Source organism: Mauremys reevesii, linkage group 5, assembly GCF_016161935.1.
Source record: "Mauremys reevesii isolate NIE-2019 linkage group 5, ASM1616193v1, whole genome shotgun sequence".
Lineage (NCBI taxonomy): Eukaryota > Metazoa > Chordata > Testudines > Geoemydidae > Mauremys > Mauremys reevesii.
The window spans coordinates 109,656,787-109,679,702 of NC_052627.1; the positions used below are offsets into that span (position 1 = coordinate 109,656,787).

At 38.8% G+C, this 22,916-nt stretch overlaps 2 protein-coding genes across 12 annotated transcripts in view; both read left to right on the forward strand.

Annotated features, from left to right (window-relative positions):
- Positions 1 to 15,111, forward strand: part of PROM1 (prominin 1) — an 81,828-nt gene extending 66,717 nt beyond the window's left edge. For 5 of the 11 annotated variants that reach the window (XM_039541920.1, XM_039541918.1, XM_039541922.1 and 2 more), the window contains 11 exons: positions 2,942 to 3,034; positions 3,743 to 3,760; positions 4,160 to 4,213; positions 6,988 to 7,068; positions 7,177 to 7,245; positions 7,795 to 7,887; positions 9,476 to 9,591; positions 10,300 to 10,323; positions 10,701 to 10,769; positions 13,417 to 13,456; positions 13,703 to 15,111. In XM_039541920.1, coding sequence (XP_039397854.1) covers positions 2,942 to 3,034; positions 3,743 to 3,760; positions 4,160 to 4,213; positions 6,988 to 7,068; positions 7,177 to 7,245; positions 7,795 to 7,887; positions 9,476 to 9,591; positions 10,300 to 10,323; positions 10,701 to 10,769; positions 13,417 to 13,435 — 636 coding nt within the window. In that variant the 3' untranslated portion in view covers positions 13,436 to 13,456; positions 13,703 to 15,111. The remainder of the gene's footprint in view (positions 1 to 2,941; positions 3,035 to 3,742; positions 3,761 to 4,159; positions 4,214 to 6,987; positions 7,069 to 7,176; positions 7,246 to 7,794; positions 7,888 to 9,475; positions 9,592 to 10,299; positions 10,324 to 10,700; positions 10,770 to 13,416; positions 13,457 to 13,702) is intronic. The other 6 variants (XM_039541921.1, XM_039541924.1, XM_039541927.1 and 3 more) reach the window with 4 other exon arrangements.
- Positions 15,112 to 16,125: 1,014 nt separating this feature from the next.
- Positions 16,126 to 18,206, forward strand: FGFBP2 (fibroblast growth factor binding protein 2). The gene is made up of 2 exons (XM_039541936.1): positions 16,126 to 16,910; positions 17,881 to 18,206. The coding sequence occupies exon 1, from the start codon at positions 16,233 to 16,235 to the stop codon at positions 16,896 to 16,898; it is 666 nt and encodes a 221-aa protein (XP_039397870.1). The 5' UTR covers positions 16,126 to 16,232; the 3' UTR covers positions 16,899 to 16,910; positions 17,881 to 18,206.
- The last annotated feature ends 4,710 nt before the right edge of the window (positions 18,207 to 22,916 follow it).

Here is a 22,916-nt window from a genome sequence, read left to right on the forward strand (position 1 = left end):
CATAGTTTTGTTTGTGGGAGATTTTATAAATGGGGACTTAACTTATCTGGGCAACTATAGTTCAGGAGCTCAACTAAACTATATTTGCTAAACTCTCTTGCCAACAGCAGGTCTGCACATTAATCTGCTACACTTGAGGATGCAGAATGTTTTCTGACTACTTATTAGCCCTTAGTGCCATGCGAGGCTGAACATTTCACTGAACGATGAGGATGTGGTGTATGTGGCAGGACCTAACTCCCACTCCTTCACCATCTGCTCTGCCATCACAGCAATTTGGCATCTGCAAAGTCTTCTGTTTTTGTCTCCCTATATCACTTCCCCCTGAATGGTTGGGATGTTTTTTTTACAGGCCTGCGGATTCACTCTGTCAGTGTGTCCACACTTAGCTGTCCCACCTAGGATCCTGGAGTGTCTCCCCCAGGACAGTTGAGCTCTAGGACTGTTGATGGCTCTGGCTTCTGTTATACCTTGAGTTCTCCAGCCCTTCAGGAATCGTTTGACGGTTGCTTTTCCTTCCTAAGTCCCTAGATAGCACAGATTCTGGGGCCGTGTCTATATTATAAAAGAGATTTGCTACCACTGGGTGTCAGCAATGGATGCAGCTGAACTGGTGCACAATATAGTTTTCTTATCTATGCTTATTCATTGCTCATGTTTGGCACTAGTTCTGCTGCACATATTGCTGACACCCATTTTCAGCAATGGTTCTTGTCAGTGGTGTGGACAAAGCTTTAGATGTATGTGAATCCACCTCCCTGTACAAGGAGTGACTGCTGCTCACTGGCATGGACTCCAGTTCTACCAGCCTGCATGGAAAGATCAGACTCCTGACTTTTCCCACTTGTCCCGCTGACAAATAAACTATTAAAAAAAAAAAAACCACCACTTGTTCTGCTCTCTGCAGTGAGGAAAAACAGGCTAAAGTTTAAAAAAAAAAAAAAAATCTCAGGCCTATTCATCTGGTATGGGAGAGGAAAGCGAGATCTTGTTGTCGTCTTCCTCATTTTAGTCAAAGGATTGAGATTTGGGTGGGACAGAAAGGGTGACTTACTGGATGAACTAGTTGACACAGTATTGGTATATTTACTCTGATTAAAAAAATCATGGTACCAAGGCATCTTGGGGCTCAGGCTGTGGGGCTATCAAATTGCAATGGAGATGTTCTGGCTTGGGCTAGAACCCAGGTTCTGAGACCCACATGATACTATGAGTAGCCAATGTTCTGCTTGGTTCCAAGAAAAGTTACCTGAATAGGGGCCAGGTAATTTTTCCAGTTCCCCAGAATGAGATCCACAATGTATCAGCTAATGTCCCCCTAATTAGTGCTGCCCTAGACTGATAGAGTTAAGCTGAGTCAGACCACATTTAAATGTGCAGACGTTAATGAGTAAACATCCAGAACATTTGTTGACCTTAAGATAGGGGAGTAAGTATTCGAAGTGACATAGATGCACTTGGAAATGCCCTATGGTGGGCGTTAGTATATTATTGGGGGAACATCTGCGGGTATGCATGATATTAATGGGCTTTGTAAGTGTGCAGGCCATACTAGTAGTTGTGCTAATTGCTTTGATTTGGAAGGTTAATGATCTTGGTTAGGCATTTGGGAATGTATATTAAATATAGGCTTCAGTTAAGCCTTAGAAAGGATTCTGAAGCTTCATGGTAGGGAATATTGGGAGCAAAGGGGCATGACAGAAGCCTGCTGTGGATATTAAGTCTGTTCTGATAACATTTAACAGCATACGTGTAAGAAGAACTGTGTATGTGTAAGAAATTGCAGAGGAATCATGTTTTTGAGGAAAAAAAGATAAAGTAACTAAAAAGCTAGAAAAGACTGGTTTGAACTAAAACTAAACCTGTACTGACAGGGGAGGAGAGTTAACATGGAAATAAGAAGCTAATACATGATGTATAAGGAAAGATAACAAGAAGTTATAAATAAGTTTGTGTAACAAGGAGGGTGAAGTAAGTAATTGATCGCTACTTGCTGAGTGTTTTGCCTTAATAGTTGTTAGACCCATCTGTTAAGTGAACCACAATCCTACGCTGTCCCTCTCGGATCATCTCAGAGTCTGGGTTCCAGCCTTAGCCCAAATGTCTACACTGCAATTTTATAACACTGCAGCCCCAGCAAGCTGACCTGAGCCAGCTGCAACTGTGCTGTGGGTCTGCGCAGTGTAGACAGACCTTTTTTCAGTGTCTAGAAATTGACTGCAAAGTCTCTAATTTTCCTGACGTTTTAGCTAAGAGAGAACCACTAAACAAGAAAAAGCATAGGCACAATGTTCCCTTCCCCAAGCCAGAATCACTCAAAGATTATAATATTTCTGAATGTAAATTCCTTAAATCAATTGGCTATATTCAACATTGTAAATAGTTCAAAAGACTAGATGTCCCTAAATCTGTACCAATCCTACATGTAGATGTTTTGGTTAATCTATAAAGGAAAATTATAATCCCAGTGGAGGGCGCCATTGCACTTTGAGAGACAGTGGATAAATAATTGGAGCATTCCCTTAATAAGATCAGTTATTCTTAATGAGCCTCTCAGACATTAGAGCAAAAAAGAGTGAGGCTATCCTGTGCTTTTGATGTTGAGAAAAAATGGCTAACTCAGTGCACTATGTGAAAATTCATACCATTGAATTTGTACAGGTATCTTAATATTTCTCTGACTATATTAGAACTGCACGTTTGTTTCACTTACTGAGATTTCTACTATTTTTATGATGATTTCCCTGTGCTGTAGCATATCTAATACCATATCATATTGCTTATTTCAGTTTGCTTTGCAAAATATGGCCAGAATGTACATGATATTGATTGCTACACGTTTCCTTGTTTTGCTTGAAATATTCTTGATGCTTTGGAAAAATACCACTTTTTAAAAAAAACTACAGATCAGCAAACTGAATGATTATGTTTATATTCGCAGCCCAAAGGAGCACTGGAAAATGCATTAAAAGGACATGCAAACAGTATTCGAATGATTCATAACCAACAAGTTGTTCCACTGGAGCAAGCTATGGTAAAATATTTAAAAGTGTTGTACTATGAACACATAGTTATAGTAAAAATATAGATATAGATTACAAAACTACCGATTAAGAAAATCATCAAATTACAGTGCAGCTAATGACTTTTTTCTTTTGTGCAAATTCCATATTAGGTTTAGTTTTATGTATTGTATATTTCCAAAATATATCTTCATTTTTGTATCTAAATACAGTTTTATATATATTATGTAATTAAAACGGTAGTCAGATAAATTTTTAACAAACCAATGTCATTACCGTTGTTGTTGTTGTAGTATAATATTGTGAAAAACAAACTTGTTTTTGCCCCTTTCTTTGCAAGCTCAAATCACAGCTCCTCCAGATGTCAGTTTTTCTCTGTATATTCTCCTTAAATTTTTCAGCTTATACTATTTTAGTGTCTGAGGGCCCAGGGCTGTTAGGTGATGAACATCTCCTGGAAAGTGCTGAGGAACTGTCTGAAATCACTGGGAATCTGGGAGCTCAACATCTTCCAAGGGGCTTTCAGTACCTCACAGGACTGGCCCTTAATTAAGCAGTTCATACGTATAGTTCTGTATAGAAATGTATTTGTCCCTATGTTCCTCTTATAGAGAAGTATTAGGTCCTCTGTTGCATTCTGCTGATCCTTCACTGTTTCTCTTCTAATTAACTCTTAATTATTCTCATCTTTTTTTCTTTTTCCAAAACTGACTGTCAAGAAATATGTAAAAGCTAGGGTAAGTGATTTTCCTTTCCAAAACTGTAAAATATACTATGCACAATGAGCTTTAATTTTAACTATTTTCCTTTATCTCCCAAATAAATGATATCCAGCCTTATTGCTGCAAACTTTAGTTATGTTTGAAGTCTTTTAGCACACAAAGTGTGGCTGCTCTGTGCTTTAAGAAAAATATTGTTTCCTTCTGAGAGTCTCTTACACACACTGGCTGCTAGTTCCATTAGTAGGCAATCAGTTCTTAGCTAATGCAACTAGTTTGCATCCGTTAATATTAATGTGTTTGAAATATATTACTGCTTATGATTATCTAGGTGACTTGTTCTTGTAGACATACATTGTATTGAAGCAAGAGGATTCTTATAAAATCTTTTTTTTCTCTTTTCTTTTTTTTAACCAGAGCACTTTAAATCAGAGCATTAGATTACTGCAGAGGACATCATCTGAATTTATGGTAGGTTTGTCTTTCTGGCAATAAAGTGTGACGTTGTACCCCATAATGCTTTATGGGAACATGACATAACTGGAATATGTTTTGTGCTGCCTGTGCCATGTAACATATCTCTGTAAAAGTTATGGTCGTCTCTCTCTCTCTCCGTGCGTGTGTGTGTGTGTGTGTGAGAGAGAGAGAGAGAGAGATCCAACCCGTCACAATAAACATATTTTATTTTTTTTACTTTAAATCTACACTACCACAAGCATACAGGGCATAATATTTGCAACATTTTTATTTTGCTAACTTTTCGGGGGCAGGAAGAGGGTGTCATGCTTAGAGCTGGGGACTAGAGATGGAATCCGTGAAGGTACTTGAGCAACTAAGTCACATTTTTAGGCACCACTTTGATCCATAAAACTCCTGCTTGCCTGACACCCAATCAGGTGACACCCAATTAGGTACCTAAACTCATGTGGCTCCCAAATTTTTACCTCTGGGCATGTGCAGTGCAGCCTCACTGTAGGTGTCCGGACACCTGTCTCCCACTTAAGCCTCAGAGCAGTTCACAAGCCCAGAAAAAACAGGCACTAGGCTGCCTGTGTCATATGTGAGGCCCGTCTGGTAGATCACCTCTAAGACCCTTCTGGTGAGTTCATACAAAACAGTGTGGGGGAGGGGAAAGGAGGACCCCCCGCCCCCCTCAGAACATTTAAACCAGTGGTTAGGGAACTCACCTGGGATATAGGAGACCCCCCTGGTTCAAGTTCCCCCTTCTTCCTGAAGGGGAGAAGGGATTTGAACTGGGATCTGCCACTCTCAGGTGAGTGCCCTAGCCATTAGGCTTTTGTGATGGTGATACACTCTGTCTCTCATTAAACAACTGAATAATTAAATATTAACTGAAGCAGTAAATGAGTTGTTTTGTTTTGGGCTCCACATGCAACTTAGGCAGCCAAAACACCTGTCTCCCCCAGTTCATGGATTGCCAGCAGAGATAGGCACCGGGCTTACCACTCACCATCTGGCTGGCACCTCCCCTGGGCTAACTTAGTTAATACCCTGCCTAGTGCACTGGCTTTGTGGATCACAGTCTAACGCACCTATGGCGTTGTGTAGGGAACCAAGGGGTCTAACTCAGGCTTTGTGTATTAGTGGTGTTCCTGTGAATTCTATTTTTTCAAGGCACCTAAATAGTTAGGGATTGTGATGCTCAGTGTTGCAATGTCCAAGTCCCTTTGCAGGTCTGAGCCAAGGAGTCTGAAGCTCTGGGCTCTATTCTACAGAGGTTGAGGTGCCTTGGTTTCCCCATCTTTCACATTTCCCCTTGTAAAGCACTTGATGTGCAAAGTTTCATTGATTTTTATTGTTAATCTAGGTAGTTACAGTGCCCAGGAAGCAGCCACAAATCAAAAGACGCTTTGTGGCTATTTTTTAAACAGGCCATTGGAAAGTTTTAATTCTCACTTAGTAAAATAATTTCAGTACAATTTTACATGCTGTGGTTTTCCTGTTACTCAGCAGCTTGCTTTTACTGAGGTAGGATTGCCTCACCTGTCCTTATGTAAAAAATAAAATAAAATTAGCCCACTCGTGCTTAATGAAATGAACCCCACTGTCTTGTTAATGTTGGATGTCTCTTCCCCTAGCACAGTGTGTCTACCGTGTCCCCTTACTCACTCTTGCAATCCCAGCCAAACTGCAGGAAGCATGAGCTTGACAGAGCTTCCCTAAGGCAGGCCACCTGCTTTCCTTCTCCATAGCAGCTAGTGCTTGCACAGCCAAGAGAGCAGCTACCTTTATGCTCTGCTAGTCTCTTGAGAATCAGCAACAGGGTGGAGAGTCCTTCTGGCAGCAGCTTTCCCTGTTACCACCAGCCTGTCTTGGCTCCTGTAGCAACAGTCCAGCCCCAGTAGCGCTAGTGCAGTTATGTCACCCTAATTGCTCCTTACCTGCTTCAGTTCTTCTTGCCACTTTTACATCCATGCATGGCAGCAAACCAGCTGCAGGAAATCCATTCAGAACTTGTATGTCCTGGACCAAGATGGGCAGGTAAGAGGGGCTGGTGAGAACATGAGGTTGTTGTGGGAAAGGGACAGAAACTTAGAAGCTTTTCTTAAATTCACCTACAACATAAGGCTGTGAGTACATCATCCTTTGCGTGTATTGGGGAGCTATTGGGATTTTTTTTATAATGAAAAGCTGTCAGGTTTAAAAAAAAGTGTGGGGGGGGGGGGAACCAAAATGTTTTAAGGACACTAACAGTCTATGTTGTAGTCCACAGCTGAGATATTGTTTGACCGTGTGCTTCCCTTCCACATGCATACTTCTGCCATGATACAGGGTGTGAAATTATTTTCTGAGGCAAGACTTAGCTTATCTTTACCTCTATAGTGAATGGCTGTTGTTGTGGGGGTCCAGGTGGTGACGGAATGGCCCAGGAGAGGAGAGAATCCCTACTCATAAGGGGAGGAAAGAAAAGAAGGGTAACCAGTTCTAGAAGTATGAAAGAGAGTACAGCAAGGGCTGCTGCCTGACTACAGAGGTGCCTGCCTCTGGCAGTGGTGAGGGGGTCCATGTTGGTATAGAATGAATCCTTATGCCTTAGGGGTGCCAGGATATTGTGGACCCCCTGTTGCACTCACCATATTCAGAGAGACATTTTTCTCAGATTTTAGTGTTATCAGCACAATGATATTTGTTTATCTATAGAAAACTAAAAATACAATACCAGCAGTGTTGTCATAGCAACTTTGGAAAGATCTACGCTATCTTATGTACGTTCTTTTTTTCAGGTAAAAGTAAGAAATGTGATTAGTGCTGTTGATGCTGCTCAGTTTCTCATAAGCAACGATGCGTCACTGGTTATCATCCAGGTAAACTTTCTTATGTTTAAATTAGTTTAATGAATTTAGGGTGCAGGAGAGGTTTTATGTGAGGGATTGGTGGTTTGTTTATTTTTGTTTGTTTGTTTGTTTTTTTAGGAAACCAAAAAGTACATGGATATGATAATAGGCTACTTCGAGCAATATGTTGAGTGGGTCAAGGAGTCGGTAAGGTGCATTTACTACATTGAGGGAACTACTGTAAAATATGACAAAGCGTGTAAAAAAATTTAAAAATAAAAGATTTATTCTATTTAAAGTTTTTTTTTTTTACTATGTGTGTTCAGAACGGGGGAAAAGTGTAAATTGTTAGTGTTTACTATAAATGGAGTTTCAATATATTTAAAGTAGAGTGGAAGCAATGAGTTGTTTCAGTGCATAGCAGTGTGCAAAATGCAATTCTAATTACAATGATGTTTCTCTAGAGTGCAAGTGGCTGAGATACCATTTGTACTTCTCTTGCACTGAGCCTGACTTTGTTTTTGTTTTTTCTCACCCTTTTCTTAAAGAAAGGAAAAATAAATGCATAATTCTATTGAGAAAAACAAGTTAATTCTTCAGGTGTGATTTGCGCTCTGGGGATAGAATATATTGCAGGAATTTGCTTAGGGAGAGGGGAACACGCCCTTGGTAAATGGCACATAAAGCTTGTACCGGGTATTGCAGGGTTTGGTTTTTTTAATGAATGACTTGAATGGTATTTTTAATCTGTTGTAGATTACCATGGAGGTAGCAGCATGCAAGCCTATTGCCAACGTGATAGACACGGCAGTAGATATATTTTTATGCAGCTATGTAATTGATTCTGTGGTAAGAAATATTTCCCATTTTTCAAAACTATGGCCTTAAATAGGGAATTCTTGCTTGTACTTCCACCGAACTGTGAACATAACTCTCTGCATTTCATCCTTTGACTAAGATGTTCTGATGAAAGAGCTTGTCTAAATCTGAGATTGGCCAAGGAGGAAGTGTTCTGATCTGGATTAGATTTAATTTAAAGTATGGAGCTCAAGTCTGAAACCACTCCAAGACTGGAGTTTCAATACATTCCCATGAGATTTTGTCCCATAATCGCAGAAATCCTGCAAAATCCACTGTTCTTGAGAGATTTTGCTATCTTGAATATAAAAAGAGACCAATTCTGATTCAAGTTCAGATCCAGAATGAGAACTGTTTTGTAGGAGGTTCTGTTTTGGGGAGTTGAACTCCTGTGAAATTCAAAGGGGAGTGGATCTGACATTCCAGCTTTGACCCATCTCTGCTCTGAGAATATAAGAATAATGAAAGTACTGAGGAAAAAATTTCCACAAACATTTTTGCTGGAATCTAGAAAATGTGAATGAGGAAAAGGAACTTTTTTCAGGTGGTGTGCAGAAAACAAATCTTGATTCATTCATGTACAGAGGAGAGGTTCATTATGGCTTGTAGTACTTTGAGGTGCTATTTGGCATTTTCTCATCTCTCAAAGGATGAAAAATTGGCTGTGTGTATTAGAAGAAACCACACATCTGTAAACCACCTAAAACTTCTCTCACCAATTTTTTCTTTTCCTCAATCAGTCCGAACCAAGCAATAATCAGAACTTGTATACAAGAACCACCTCTAATTTTCTGAAATCGAGTCTGAAGTGCCCTAATCCTGCTAATACTAAATCCTGAAACCTGGTGTCCTGCCAGAGCCAAGTCAAAATCACCTAGCACCACAAAGGAACTGCAGAACATCTCTTCCTTCCATCCTGCAGAAACTGAATGGGAAAAATACCACTCACCAAATCAGTTAGCCGTGGATGGGTCAAAATCTTACATGATGAAAGATCCCAGCTGGGCTCACATACAAGTCAAAACTGCCTCCATCCCATAGGAATCAGGTTTAAAATACCATTTTAACAGCTGGCGCCTGCTAATCTGTGCACCAATTAAATTACTCTCACAGTCGTGAACTGCAGCTGTCAAGTCTGAAACTACCTCTAAGGTGCTGAAAATTCAGTTTGCCACAGGGAACATGAATAAGGCCACTATTGTTAAATATCAAGGCAGGAAAAAAACATGGCTCATCTCTAGGGACACAGTATCTTCCAGCTTGGGGTTGGTTGGTTAAGTAGTAATGTTCTGCTAATGGCCAAACAACTGATAATTCATGGCTACCTCTCATTACAGGGTCCTGCAGTGTCCTGGACCATGCCAATGACTTCAGCTGTATGCTATCAGAAACAACATAATTGACAATCAAGTAGTAATAAGGGCAGCAACTTTAGCTACTAAATAAAAGCCAATTTACAACTCAAGACTCTAAGGGGGGTCAGTTCTAAGAAGAAATGTGAGAGGAAACTAGCAGTGGTTTAAAACACTGATACAGTATTTTATTGAATGTCATTTTCTTGATTTTTGTCGTCTTCTAGAATACCTTCTGGTTTGGTTTGGGAGGCTCTTCGATATTTTTAATTCCTGCCATAATTTGTGCTGTAAAACTATCCAAATACTATCGTAGAATGGATACAGAGGATGTGTATGATGAGTAAGTATATAATCTTAAATAGGCTAAAAAGAAAGTGGACATGAATACTTTCCTGCATAACACAGTATTTTACGTGAACTGTGGTGCATTGTTTAAACCTTCACTATTGGCAAAATGAGCACCACAGTATCTTCTGAAAAAGTACAGATATGGGCCCTGATCCGTCAATATGGGCCACATAGGTGGACTTCCATATCGTACATTGATTCAGTGGGGCTCTGTACTGGTGTAGCAGGGTCTGCCTGTGAGAAGCTCTTTGCAGTTTCAGGGCTTTAGAACTTCTTACGCCTTTATTTAAAAATATTCCCAATTTCAGTAGATCTTTGCTCAATTATTGCATTAAGATAACTTGTACCTGCTTTGTAGTTTCCTTGTGTTAATTCTTTCCTTTTTTTGCTCAATATCCTGATTATCCCTAACCAGTCTTTCCTTTTCACTTGCAGTTCCTCTGTCTCAGGGACTTGGCATTTTACTTTATGATAACTGTTTTTACTTATTTTCATTTTGACTATTTTTTCCTATTTATTTTAGCTGTTGTTCAGTAAACCTGTGCACTTCGTTTTTTCAGATAATTTTATTTCACATTGGTCAATTTACATTGTACATTCACAAATGAATAGAGCAGCAGCAAGACATGTACTGCTAAGACAAATGTTCACTTGCTAGTATGTTTAAGTTGATTGCGTCTCCTTTTTTTGTATTTTTTAGTGTTGAAACTATACCCATGAAAAAGTAAGATACTTTTACTGATATTTGTTAAAATTATTTTACTAAGGAGTGAGGGTTTATATTTAGAATGTAATTCTTTACTATAAAAACTAAGGTCTTTTGGTTTAATTACATTTTATAATGTTAGGGTACAACTGAACACAAATATCTCCATTAAATAATTGAAAATTGGAGCATGCTAAAATAAGACTTCATAGAATTATTTGATATTATACACTATCAGTATGGTTTGAAAATTAAAGAATATTGTCTACTGAACAGACCCAACTTATTTTTACATACAATACCATCATCCATTTACATGTCTTTTGTAGCCATTTTGTACATATTGCATCTTATAGTTAACATAGTCTTTTTTTGGTGTATTTATTTTGTTACAGTATGGAAAATGGTAATAATGGTTATCATAAAGAGCATTTATATGGTATACACAATCCTGTTATGACAAGGTAAACCAAGTCTGAAACTGCATGCCTTCACGTTTCCTTGCTTAGCGTACTGTGCTAATCAGCTATCCAATTTTCTGCACGTTTTAAAGTGAATAGTTTAATTTTGGATTTGCTTTTTGCATGGTTGCTCACTATAACAAGGGCTGTATGTTTAATTTTTTTGAATACGCCTACATAGCCATAGATATTGTAATAGTATCCAGTCATTTAACCATGGAATTTTGTGCGCTTAAAAGCCACAATTCCATATTACTTCTCTGACATGATGGCCCTAAAATGGTAACGTTATTAAAGTACTCTGCATAGCAATTAAAAGGCTGTGGGGTGCATGTTCACTTTTTCCTGGTTTTTTTTTTTTCTTCATGCTTATATAAAGGCCTGTAGGACCGATTATAAATTGATACCTAATAAATGCCATTGGGGCACTAATAGATTATTCCTTTTAAATTCTAGTTTGGTTTTTAGAATTTTTTTCATGAGAATGCATAGAAGTAGGCTACATAGAACAAGCAGGACTAGAGATTTGAAAGATAAGAAACAAAAAAAAAAATCTCATATTTTATAAAAGCAATGAGTAGCCACAGTAACCTCCCGAATTAACATAATGTTTAATTGCTCAGTAGTCCCTCCAACCTGTGCCCTAGGTGCAGCTTTTTTAAACAGCTGAGGAAAGGCAAAGTTTGCTATGTGCAGGCTGCAAGTAGGCCAGGGGGATGGAAGGGGTAAAGGGGAAGATGGATGTTACTGCACCTCTGAAATTAGTCTAATCCTATATGTCCAAAATAGTTAAGTCACAAGTCTGGGAGACGGGAGTTGCGAGGTCTTCTCCTGTCTCTGCGGCTCACTTGCTGTGAGACACTGGCAAGTCACTTAGCCTCAGTGCCTTGGATTCTGATTCCATAAAACTGGGATGATGTGATCCACCTCGCAAGACTGTAGTGAGATTTCAGTAGGCTTTGTAACATACTTCTAAGTTCCTTGAATGAGAAGCTATATGAATAATTGACAAATATAAGGAATAGTGAGCCACGTAACCTTTTTTATATAGAACATGTTTAGATTGAATGTTAGGTAGAGAATTAATTTGTATTGCTCTCTGGGTCATGGATAGGGTGTTCTATGTTGATGGGGCTTGAGGTCGAAATTTTTGACAGCCCTCAGGGCCATATCAGTTGAGTTAAAGCCTATTTTGCGTTGATTATTTTATTAGCCAAGTATCTTCCCTATGCTTCCTTTAGGAGGAAGTATTTCATAACAGTGGTATTAGTTAGGGTGACCAGATAGCATCTGTGAAAAATCAGGACAGGGTGGGGGGTAATAGGCGCCTAGATAAGAAAAAGTCCCCAAAACAGGACTGTCCCTATAAAAATGGGACATCTGGTCACCCTAGTATTTGTGGTGTTATAATGTTCATTATTTTGGCATAGCCTATATCACACTGGGGGCTTTTGGGACTCCTTATATTAATCTATAATATATTTGACTCCAGAGTCAACTCCACTGGCACATCGGAGAACTTCCATATTAAAGACTTTTGATTATTTTCCATAAGAGGGAACCAATAATCGTCCAGACTTTAGAAGTCACCTTCTGATCTTTGGATTTTTTTTAATATTGATTTTCAACATTCTTGAGCTGTATGGAACATTGTTTGTGTGGTATTTGTAGGAAAAAAAAGTATAAGGAAATCCTTGTTCAATGACTGAATATACGAGATATTCGGAAACAAGCCAAAAATCATTAACATAACAAAAACACTCTGTTAAATGAAAGCACACTAGCTTTCCACATGGACACACACATGTTAAGGACTAGATTCTGATTTCAGTTGTCCTACTGTCAGTGAACTTTCTCTGGATTGTCCCTCTCCCTGCTCCCTGTAACTAACATTAGAATTTACTCTAAACTGCCGCTTCCTTTTGATGATTTCATACCTGAGACAGAGTTTGGAAAAACTGGACCAGGGCTACCACAATTCAGGGATACCACTCTAGTAGATTCTTGTTTTCTGTTCTTAACTGCACAAACCATTTTCATGTTTTCTGCTACCCTACTTTTTCTCAGTTCCTACAGATCTTTATAGTTGGCTGTAAGTATTTGTAGCATCTTTTGAGTGAGATTGTTAGCAGTGAAACCATATCCTTTTAAAGTGACAGGAATAGGAAGCCTCCCCTTGTGTACCTGCAGTGTTATGGATGCAAGTAATTGCAGGTTGCAGTTGCATTTAGAAATCTACCTGATTATTTTCTCCCGATCAGGTAGGTACAGAGAGAAATAAAAATCAAATGCATCTACAGTTGTTTGTGAGAGCATTATCGGAGGTTGGGGTTAAGACAATTTCTAACTCAGGTCTATGGTGTTTAATTGATTATTTGAGTATTTCCTTCCACCCCAAAACAAGTCCCCCCCCCTTTTTTTTTTTCCAAAGACTGCTATATAATGAAACTAAACCCATTTTCTCTAATTAAAAACTTCAGTAACTGGCAAGAAGATTCAGGACTTATTTGTATAACACTGATAGATTTCAGACCCAGGGATGATTGGTCACACTATTGACAGCTGACAGTGCCATGCACTGTAGTTATGAAGTCAGTTTATTCAGTTCTTTTGTTGGCAACAGAAAAATATATTTCTGTGTTCTCTTTAGCTCTGTGGAACAGTGGTAGCCAATACTGGAAACATCAGGGGTAAGTAATGAGCTTTTAAAATTTATTTCAGCGCATCCTCCCATTTTAAAATCTGCTTCTTAAAATGTAAAAGAACAAAGGCTTGTACACTTATAATAGCATGATTGTTGGTAAGGAAAAGAAGTTTATCTGTTGACACACCTATGACTTTCACATGAAGACCATGTATGTATAGTGTTCTATCTAAATTGTATTGCTACCTTAATCTATTTTTTACTGATTCTTTTTCTTGTGATCTATTTTCAGCCTATAGAAAGAAGGCTCAAGATTCTTCTACAGGAAACATGAAATTCTTCCAACCACAGTCGGATCTGAATTCACCATCCAAATCCCATGCCACTTGTTCTGTGTGGCTTGTACAGTAAATCAGTCTTGAATCAAGAAAACAGTGTTTAATGTTTTATGCCATTAACTATTGTACAAAATACCAGAGCACTTCCTCCTGTTCACTACTGTTTAAGACTTGAACTAAAGTGGTTTCTGTTTTTTACTTTTTTTACACTGGGGTTTCTATTTCACATCACAGTATGTATATTAATGTGGCTTACACAGACTTTGCTTAAAGTTAACTGCCCTACCATGATTACTCAAGTTCTTACCTTACCATTTTGTTGGGAATGTGTTAAATACAGTATATACACATTTGCATAAAGAATACATTTTGTATACAGAGTCTTTTGTATATACATTTTCTTAAAGCTTAAAAGTGTTTTAGCGAAAATTTTGATATTGTATAATGTACTTCACAGAGGAATTTATCAGCATGTTTAGTGTTGACTTTTGGTGCTCTTGGGCAACCACTTTGGACTGAACTTTAAATGTACGGGATATGCAGTATCTCCTGTCTCTGAAAAATTAATTCAGTTGAAGGTTTTTCTCCCTCTCTTTGAGTTACTTAAATCATCGTGTATTAAATATTAGATCTAGAAGGGTATTTGCAGAAAGACTCATTTAAAATTACATTTTTTGTGTATGTGGCAGGGTATGGAGCTCCCTGGAGTTTGAGTGATGCTCTAATTAGACCATGAGAGATGTCATAAAGTTGGTAATTTTTAGAATACTTCATCTCCAGACCAAGTTCCTAATAAATGTCAGTGAGTCTTTAAACAGGCAGTGATTCTATTTTTGCTAACTAATTTTTAAATTAAACTTTCTACACAGGAATTTGAACACTTTTAGAAGGTTGTTTTACATCACTGTAGTTTAGGGTATTGCCTTGAATTTAGACATGGCAGTTGTGTTGCTGGATTATATGACATCATAAATCCACTTAAAGGACTGTAAAGGTCTACACTACAAAAATAGAGCACAGGGGATAGAAAAGATGGAAGAATTAGGTATCTTGAACTGAAGAGCAAACTGATTATATACCAATATTTAACTATGTTTCCAGAGAGGCTAATTTGGCTTAAAATAAGGATAATTCCAAAAACCTTTGAAAACATTAAAATAAAACTGAACAGCAATACCAGTTTTATCTGGAATAACATTGTAAGTTTTTCACTCTTTGGTCAGAAATGGAAATGTTTCAATGTGACAATATGTAGCATATATATATATGTTTGTGCGTGTGTATATATATGTTCAGAATTGTAGAATTTAAAAAGTTTATTTTTCATTTGAGAAAATATTCCCAATCCATTTAAATAAACAAAAACTTGGTTAAGTAACCTGTATTTGATTCATAAATAACTATTTTATTTCATTTTAAGTGTGTTTGAGAAGTGTAGGAGGTGCACTGGGTTAAGATGTGGACTAAGATCACATTGAAAAATGGATTTTGTCCTTCTTACAAAAACTGATGTACTGTTGGACTTGATTGACAATATTGGCTCCAAGCAAGATGAGAAACCCAGAAATAGGATGAGAGGTATTGGATTACATTGATAAACCTGTGTGGGGAAGCCCATAAATCCCCTGGCCACACTCGGTATGTCTACACAGCAAAGAAAAACCCATTGCTGGCCCATGCCAGCTGACGTGGGCTGCAGGGCTCTTTCATTGCTATGTAAACTTCTGGGCTTGGGCTGAAGTCAGGCTCTGGGATCCTGCGAGGTGGGAGGGTCCCAAAACTCAGCCTCCAGCCTGAATCGACACAGCAATGACGCAACCCAAGACCTGTGAGCCCAAGTCGGTGGCACAGGCCAGCCATGGTTTTTTCTTTGCTGTGTCAACATACCCAGTGTGTCCTAAACTCTTTCCTTAGTTAAGGAATGTACTTTTGATTTTCCACAGTGTTCCATGTTTCTATTATTGGCACAATAAAATATAAAAGCCACATGCTTGCCAGTGCACATCCACAAAAAACATAAGGGTAACACAAATCCATTTTTATTAATTGAATACTTTTTAATCTTCTGGACAAACCCTCATAGGTGTGATTTGGCTGACCTTCTGACTACTTCCATGTGGTCATGCAATATCTGGCATAAAGACAGCTATGAAATAGCTGGAGAGTGGAAAATATCTGTTAAAATCAAAGGTGATGTGTGCATTTTGAGTAGGAATGTGCTGTTATACAACTATCGTGCTCTATTTAGCTGCAAGATGTGTCTTGTTACCTTCTTGGGAGTTCACAGGTTATTTGACATTCCCTTGAGCTATAAATTATGGGCATATGCTTACACTAGGGTGGTTTATTTAAAAAAAAAAATACTGGCCACCTCGAGAGAGAGACTTCTTTGTGCACGAAACCTTTAAATTGTGAGCAGACAGTTGCTTGTTTCTTTTGCTTTTTTGGACTGAGTTGCTTCAGGATCTTAGTCCGTGTTTCACCATGAAGACTGTCATCCTTCTTCTAATGATGATCTGTTGCATGGGAGGATTGGGACAGAAACAGACACAAAAGAAAAGGAGCAACGGTGAAGAAATCCATTTTCAGACTAAAGTCAAAGACGCTTGCACAATGAACATGAGTGGTAATGGGGAAATGAAACTCAGAATTGAATGCAAAAACCAAGGCAAGTCTTACTGGTGCGAATATACTGGCAAACCATCAATTTGTCGTCCTTTCAATAACAACCCAAAGGTTTATTGGAACCAGATTGCCCTTGAACTTAGAAAACTCCCAAACGCTTGCCAGTCCACCCTAGTGCTTAAGCCCAGCGTGTGCCAAAAGGCTCCCACAGATGCTCACATGAAGCAAGTAGCTTCCAGCATGAAGCCAAACCAGAATCCTAGCCAGCAAGCAGATACAGCCAACCAGGGGAAATCAATCCAGAAACCCTCAGCTTCTCTAAAGCAAGTTAAAGAAACCCAGGCAGGGAAAAGCTCTGCCAAAAAAGCAGGGAGACCTAAACCATCTACACTACCTCTTGTAAAACCAACACAGCACGGACAAGGGTCGGAAAATGATACTGAAGTCATGAAGTTGGCACGAGAGCACTGCTGGGAATCACTGCACACTTTCTGCTCCTACATCATCAGCATCTTTAAAGGTTAAGAATTGCTTCAGGTAAAGCTCTCTCTTCAATAATATACAGCCATAACAGAATCTCTTCACGTTGTTTTGTTTTGGCTTTTTTTTAACTTAAGCTCAGGGCTCTTTAAGGATATAGATAGGGATAGTATATTGTGTAATTCAGAAACTGTAACCAGATCAGAAGAATTTGTTCACCTTGAAGATTTAAACTTGTTGACTGTTAAGTGATTTAGGGCCTAATCCCAGGAGGTGTTGAACAGCATAATCTCCCATTTGAAGTCAATAGGAGTCAGGGGACCCTAGTACCTGTCAAGATTGGGCCCTTAGTAAGAATTAAAACAGAGTGCCTGCTATCTTAGTTAATAATAAATAGTACTATTTTCAGAATTACTTTCCAGTATACTACTGTGTGATACAATTCTTAACCCAGAAGCTCATCAATTCCACTTGTATAAACTGGATTTATTTTTCCCCCAAAATGCATGCTGCTTTGATTAAAAAATTATGCCATCTCATTAGTTTCAATGTATTGCATGCATCTAAAAGCACAATTTAGAGAGAGAGACATTCAAATTCTGAGAACACAAGGGTTGTTAATTAAATATTAACGAGTAGTTTTGGTTAACTTTAAAACTATTTTATGGAGTTTAGAAAAGTTACTTACTTTACATACATAAACCAAAACAGACAATTCTTTGAATATTTCTCGTGGAAATGAGAGGTGATCACATGCTAAAAATGAGAGGTGATTGCATCTTTGCTGCTATAGTTTGGGTGTAAAGACAAAGCCGCAACAGAAGTAATCGGAGTTGTACCCACTTGCATTTTACCTTGGAGACTGTCTACAAAACCTGATGAGCTTTCCACAGGAATGGAAATGTGTACAGTGTGAGCCAGAAAGTTAGTTAATTTTAGGTGTGCTTAGACTGCTGAAGATCCCAACTGTGCTTAATAAGGCAAATTGCTAAATGACTAACTTTTCTTTACTTTTTTTATTTTGCAGAGCAAATTTCTTACAGCTGAAGAGAGTTCCCTACTGGAGTTTCTGTTTAATACCCTTTTTTAGACTAAGTTTTAGTTTCAAAATGGGACCATAACTATAAATCTTGTAGCTACTTTTTTCCTTTGCACTTCTAAAATTAAACCGTTTAAAGAAGTTTTCAAGACAGTCACCAAAGATGCATGAAATTGGAATGATTGTACTGAAATTAAGATGAAACTCTCCTATATAAATTCTTTGATTCTTCTAGGTATAGATATAATATATAGGAACATGACTGCATTTAATCTGAGAGGCCAGGTTAACTTTGCTTTAAAGTGCTGTACTTTGCTACATTTTACTATTTGTGCAGCTTTATTTTAATGAGCATTTATAGAGAGATGAAAGCTGTAAATAATGCTCCAGTTTATGCAACCAATAAAAGAATGATTTTTGAAAATATCCTTGTGTGTTATGCTGCACTCTGTGTCTGAACAGTGATTTACATAATGCCAATGCCAGTGTCTGAGGACTGGGTTAGATATCCGGGGAGGAGGAAACCACAGATCTCAGAATGAGGTGATAAGTGCTTGCCCATGCTATGATGCTGAGAAACTTCAATTGCAAAAACTGAATGGAAAAATTCAAGTATAAATGTAGTCCAAAATAGAATATAAAACAGAGGCAGCCCCCAGAGTGATGTTTTTTTTTAATTCACTGCTTTTATGAACATGTAATCAATAATCTTCACTTGTTCTTGACTCCAAATGCTATATTTGCAGGAAGGATTTGGAAAGGGATAATGGAATATTCAGCTTCTCGCAAACATACAGGTCTGTGCATTTGCAAAATTACACATTACTTCCACGCAAACATCAACGTCAAAAACTCAGCCAAATGCTGAAAGGATTAACTTGTCTTCGTTTTAGGCTATTAGAATTTACAAAACACATTACTCTATTATTAGTCCTCTGAAATAGTTTTTAACAAGTACCCCACTTTGCCCTGGTCCGCTACGTGAGTCTGAGAGAGACAACTGGAAAAATGGGTAAGGTTTGTTTCATACCCTGATTCTGCAAATATTTAGCCTCTTGTGCAACTTTACTCGAGCACTTCCACAGATGTGTCTTATACTGAAATGCTAACTAAGGTTTCAGGGGAGAGTTCTGAAGAAAGAAAAACAAGTGACAAAATTGAGAGAGAATCCTTAATAGTACAGGATTAGTACAGTAGCAAGTACACAGGAGGGAGGAAAATATTTGCCAAATAGTTTGATGTAAATGCATGTGCCAGGTCTGAACTCTGATAAAACAGGTGCTCAAGGAAGCTTACATTTGATCTCAGTTACAACGTTAACTTTATAACGATCACCAGTAATTTCAGTTATCTTTCCTAGCGTTCTGCTTCCTGTGGGGGGGCATTCTGATAGGTACCTCCAAACATGGGGAGAGGTGAATGCAGTTTTATATCCAATTCTCAGACTGTTTTATCATGCCTATACTCTGGTGTTTGGGCACCATACAGAGCAATCTTTTAGGGGAATAGACTTATAAATATATAAGTAAACTCTGGTAAGAAACAAAACATGATCTTTTAAAGAGAATTAGGCTGCAGTGGGTTTATCATACTTTAAAACTTTTTTTTTGGAGATTGCACATGGCTGCTTGCACTCAAACAATATATACTCCCTAGAATAGCTTCCATTTCTTCTCAAGTAATATTTAGACATAGCAGAACTATTCCAGGAATGTGTGTGAATTTTCCAACAAGCAAGGTGTTTGACACGAGTGATTCTGTATGTGAATATATGCAAATGTGGGCGTACAGGGTGGGTGGAAGGGTCAAGAAATGAGGCCCAGGAAAAGGAGCAGAAGAACCTGAATGAATTGAAAGTTGTCAATTATAAATAGCAGGACATCAGGGAACAATTACTCTGAAATGAAAGGCAGTCTGGGAATGCCAACACTTTCCACCAGTGGTCTTCAAAAGTGTGTGTGTGTATATGTGTGTGTATATATATGTGTGTGTGTGTGTGTGTGTGTGTATATAGAGATATATATATATATAGATATATATAATATTATAGCTTTGCAACTTGAATTCTGCCCCCGTCTCCCCAAGTTCCTGATACCTGCAAAGTCAACGTTAGTGTGTTTCCTTTAGCAAGGCAGGCATCCTTCCCTTCGTACAGTGTAAAACTTTACTTTAGCTTGCAGACTTAATGACTGCAGGCACATTCTCCTGACGCTTTCTTCCTGCATAAATATGACATTGACCAACTGCAGAGCTGAAGTGTTAGTGTGCAGGACGGTGAAAATGGATGGATGTGCAGGTTACAAAAGAGCATTGGCGACTGCTCTGAGAGGGTCGGCTGAGCAAGCACATCTTGAGCGGAGCTTAGATGCCATCATGATGCCAGTGTGTGAGTTGAGCAAAAGAGGAACAGGAAGTGGTGGTCCCAGTAAGAAACTGCAAGTGGAAATCAGAGGGGACTCCATATAGTCTGCCTTTCAGATTCCAGCCAGCCAAAATGGGGGGGAGAACCCATCGCTGAATGTTAGGAGTCCAAATAGAAACTGAGCTTTCAAATCCTTTAAAACTAAAGGCTAGAAATGAAAGAGGACTGCACAACCTTAGTTGGAATTATTATTTTTGACAGTATGAAACCTCTGGCTTCCTAAAACTTCACAGTTATTCCCATGCTGGACATGATGGCCGCTTGGAGCTTCGAAGAAGCAGTGGAATAGAGTTCTGGTCCAGCTGCTGCTGCCACCTGAGCTACAGGAGAGTCCCCATTAGCTGCTCTGGAATAGAATTTGTTGTTGTTCCTATGGAGCTTTCTAGAGTTTTTACAGCTATGTAAAAGCACCAACTTCTAACAAATTAAGATGATAGGACCTATCTACTAAAAATTGGCTCGTGCCACAACAGCTTCATCCCTTTGTCTCCTCCCTCAACAACTCTACACAGAAAAAGTCTAAGTAAAACAGATGAGTGAAGAATGTCTTAAAGGGTCAACAATCCTAGCTTCTGTTGAAGTAGGAGGGAAAGTGAGCTCAGTGGCCAGGAGCCCTTCACAGAGGAAAACCCTGCTGCTGGCATGCTCCAATGAAGCAAGTGGGCCTGTTAGTTTGAGTACTTCTATTGATAGCAGCTGCCATGGTATCATGCTCAGAGGGCCTGATCCAAAGCCCATGGAAGCTCCAAGTAATTTCAATGGCTTTTGGATCTGATCCAGAGAGGTGGGGGGTGTCCTACAAGGAGCTAGAAGCCCCAACTATATAGAGCTTTATAGGTCAAAGTGAACTGCATCTAGAAATCAACATGCAGCCACTGCAGCTCATAAGTATATTATGCTTGTGTGAAAACACTGATTAATAAGCAGTCTGCCAGATGCCACACGGCCCACCATTTCCAGTTGGTCTTAAGATGTAGCCATATATAGGTCACAGTGTAGTCATCTAGCTTTGAAGTGAAGGAGGCATGTAGAGCTCTAGCAAGGTTTGCCACAGCAAGAAGAGGATGCAACTTGTTCTTGCCAAGTGCAAATGAATAAATACTTTTGGGAATTGTAGCTACCTTCTTATCCAGAAGGAGCTGGGGTTTGATGACTCTCAGGCTGCGAACTTTGCAATGGGGTACAGATGAAATTTCCTCTTGGGTGGGGGGCTTCTTTCTTGCCCTCTCTCTCTGTAAGCAATCACCACCTCTACTGGGTGGAGTCTTAGCCAGCTAGTCTTCTTCATTCCACATTCCAATCTCCGTGAGAACGTTCCATTACCCTGAGAGGTTAGGAAGAGAGCTGGGTGTCATCAACTCACCAAAGAAACCATAACGCTATTAAGCCTTCTCTCCCCCTGTATACATTGAACAGGACGGAGGACAAGACAGGCCCCTACCACATGATCTGTGTGATGTAAAACAGTATAGGGCCTACGACACACATTTGAACACCTTATTCTGAAAAAGAGGGCACTTTGATATCAGGTGGTAGGCACCTTCAATCAGTTAGATTACATTAGGCAATGGTATGTGTACTCAGCAGTCAGGTAATTATTATAACCTTGCTTTCAAACATTATAAAATTGGCTGTTAATTGCCCATGTTCCATTCTCTAATAGCATTATAATTGTATCAATTAAATTTCCATTTAATTGCTTGAGTTTAAAACTGCAAATGCACAGTAATGAAACTAGCTACCATTTTGGTATAAAAGTGCCATTCATTCATGAAAGGAGCATTTCAAAACTGTTTGCTTTAAGTTCAGTGCAGTTTGCAAGTACTCTGTAAATGAATGAACCCTCCTTTGTTTTAAGTTAACTGTTGGTCCCCACACTAGACAGGGAAATCTACACAAGTGGAAATGCAGTCTCTTTATTTTCTTGGCAGAGAACTGAAGGTAGTGCTGGTAACCAGGAAGACCTGAATTCCAGACATAGCTTTCCCACTGACTCAAAGTTGTCGGGCAAGCCATGTGACCTTTGTGTGTCTCCTTATCTGTAAAATGAGGTTGGTAACAGTCTTACATGGGTGAGTGCCATGACGACTTGCAGTAGTTTGCAAAGGTAAAGCACTCAGTAAATGCCAACTATTTTTAAAAAGCACAACAAAATACCCTGAAAGGATATGTGTATTATACATGTACTTGAGAATTAAATGGAGAAAATATGAGAGCATTTAAAGATTCCACTTATTAAATATTGAATCCCTCTGTCAACCTGTGTGTATTCACAAAGAACTTGTTGGATCAGCTGTTTTATCCTGAGTAGAGCATGGGAGAGATTTTCCTCAGTTTCACTTCTCAGTGGTTTCATACTGTGCGGTTCTATGGACTTATTCATGTGATCTTGGGTGTTAATAGCTATGTTTACAAAAGTCTCCTCATTTTGAATGCCTCTAATTTTGGTGCCTAATCTGACACAACTGGGGCCTGATTTTAAGAGGTACTGAGCATCTGCACATCCTAGTGAAATCAGCAGGGCTTTCAGGTGCTGAGCACCACTGGAAATCAAGTCTTGGCTCTCTTAAACTGGGCCTTCAAACACTGAGGCAATCCATTC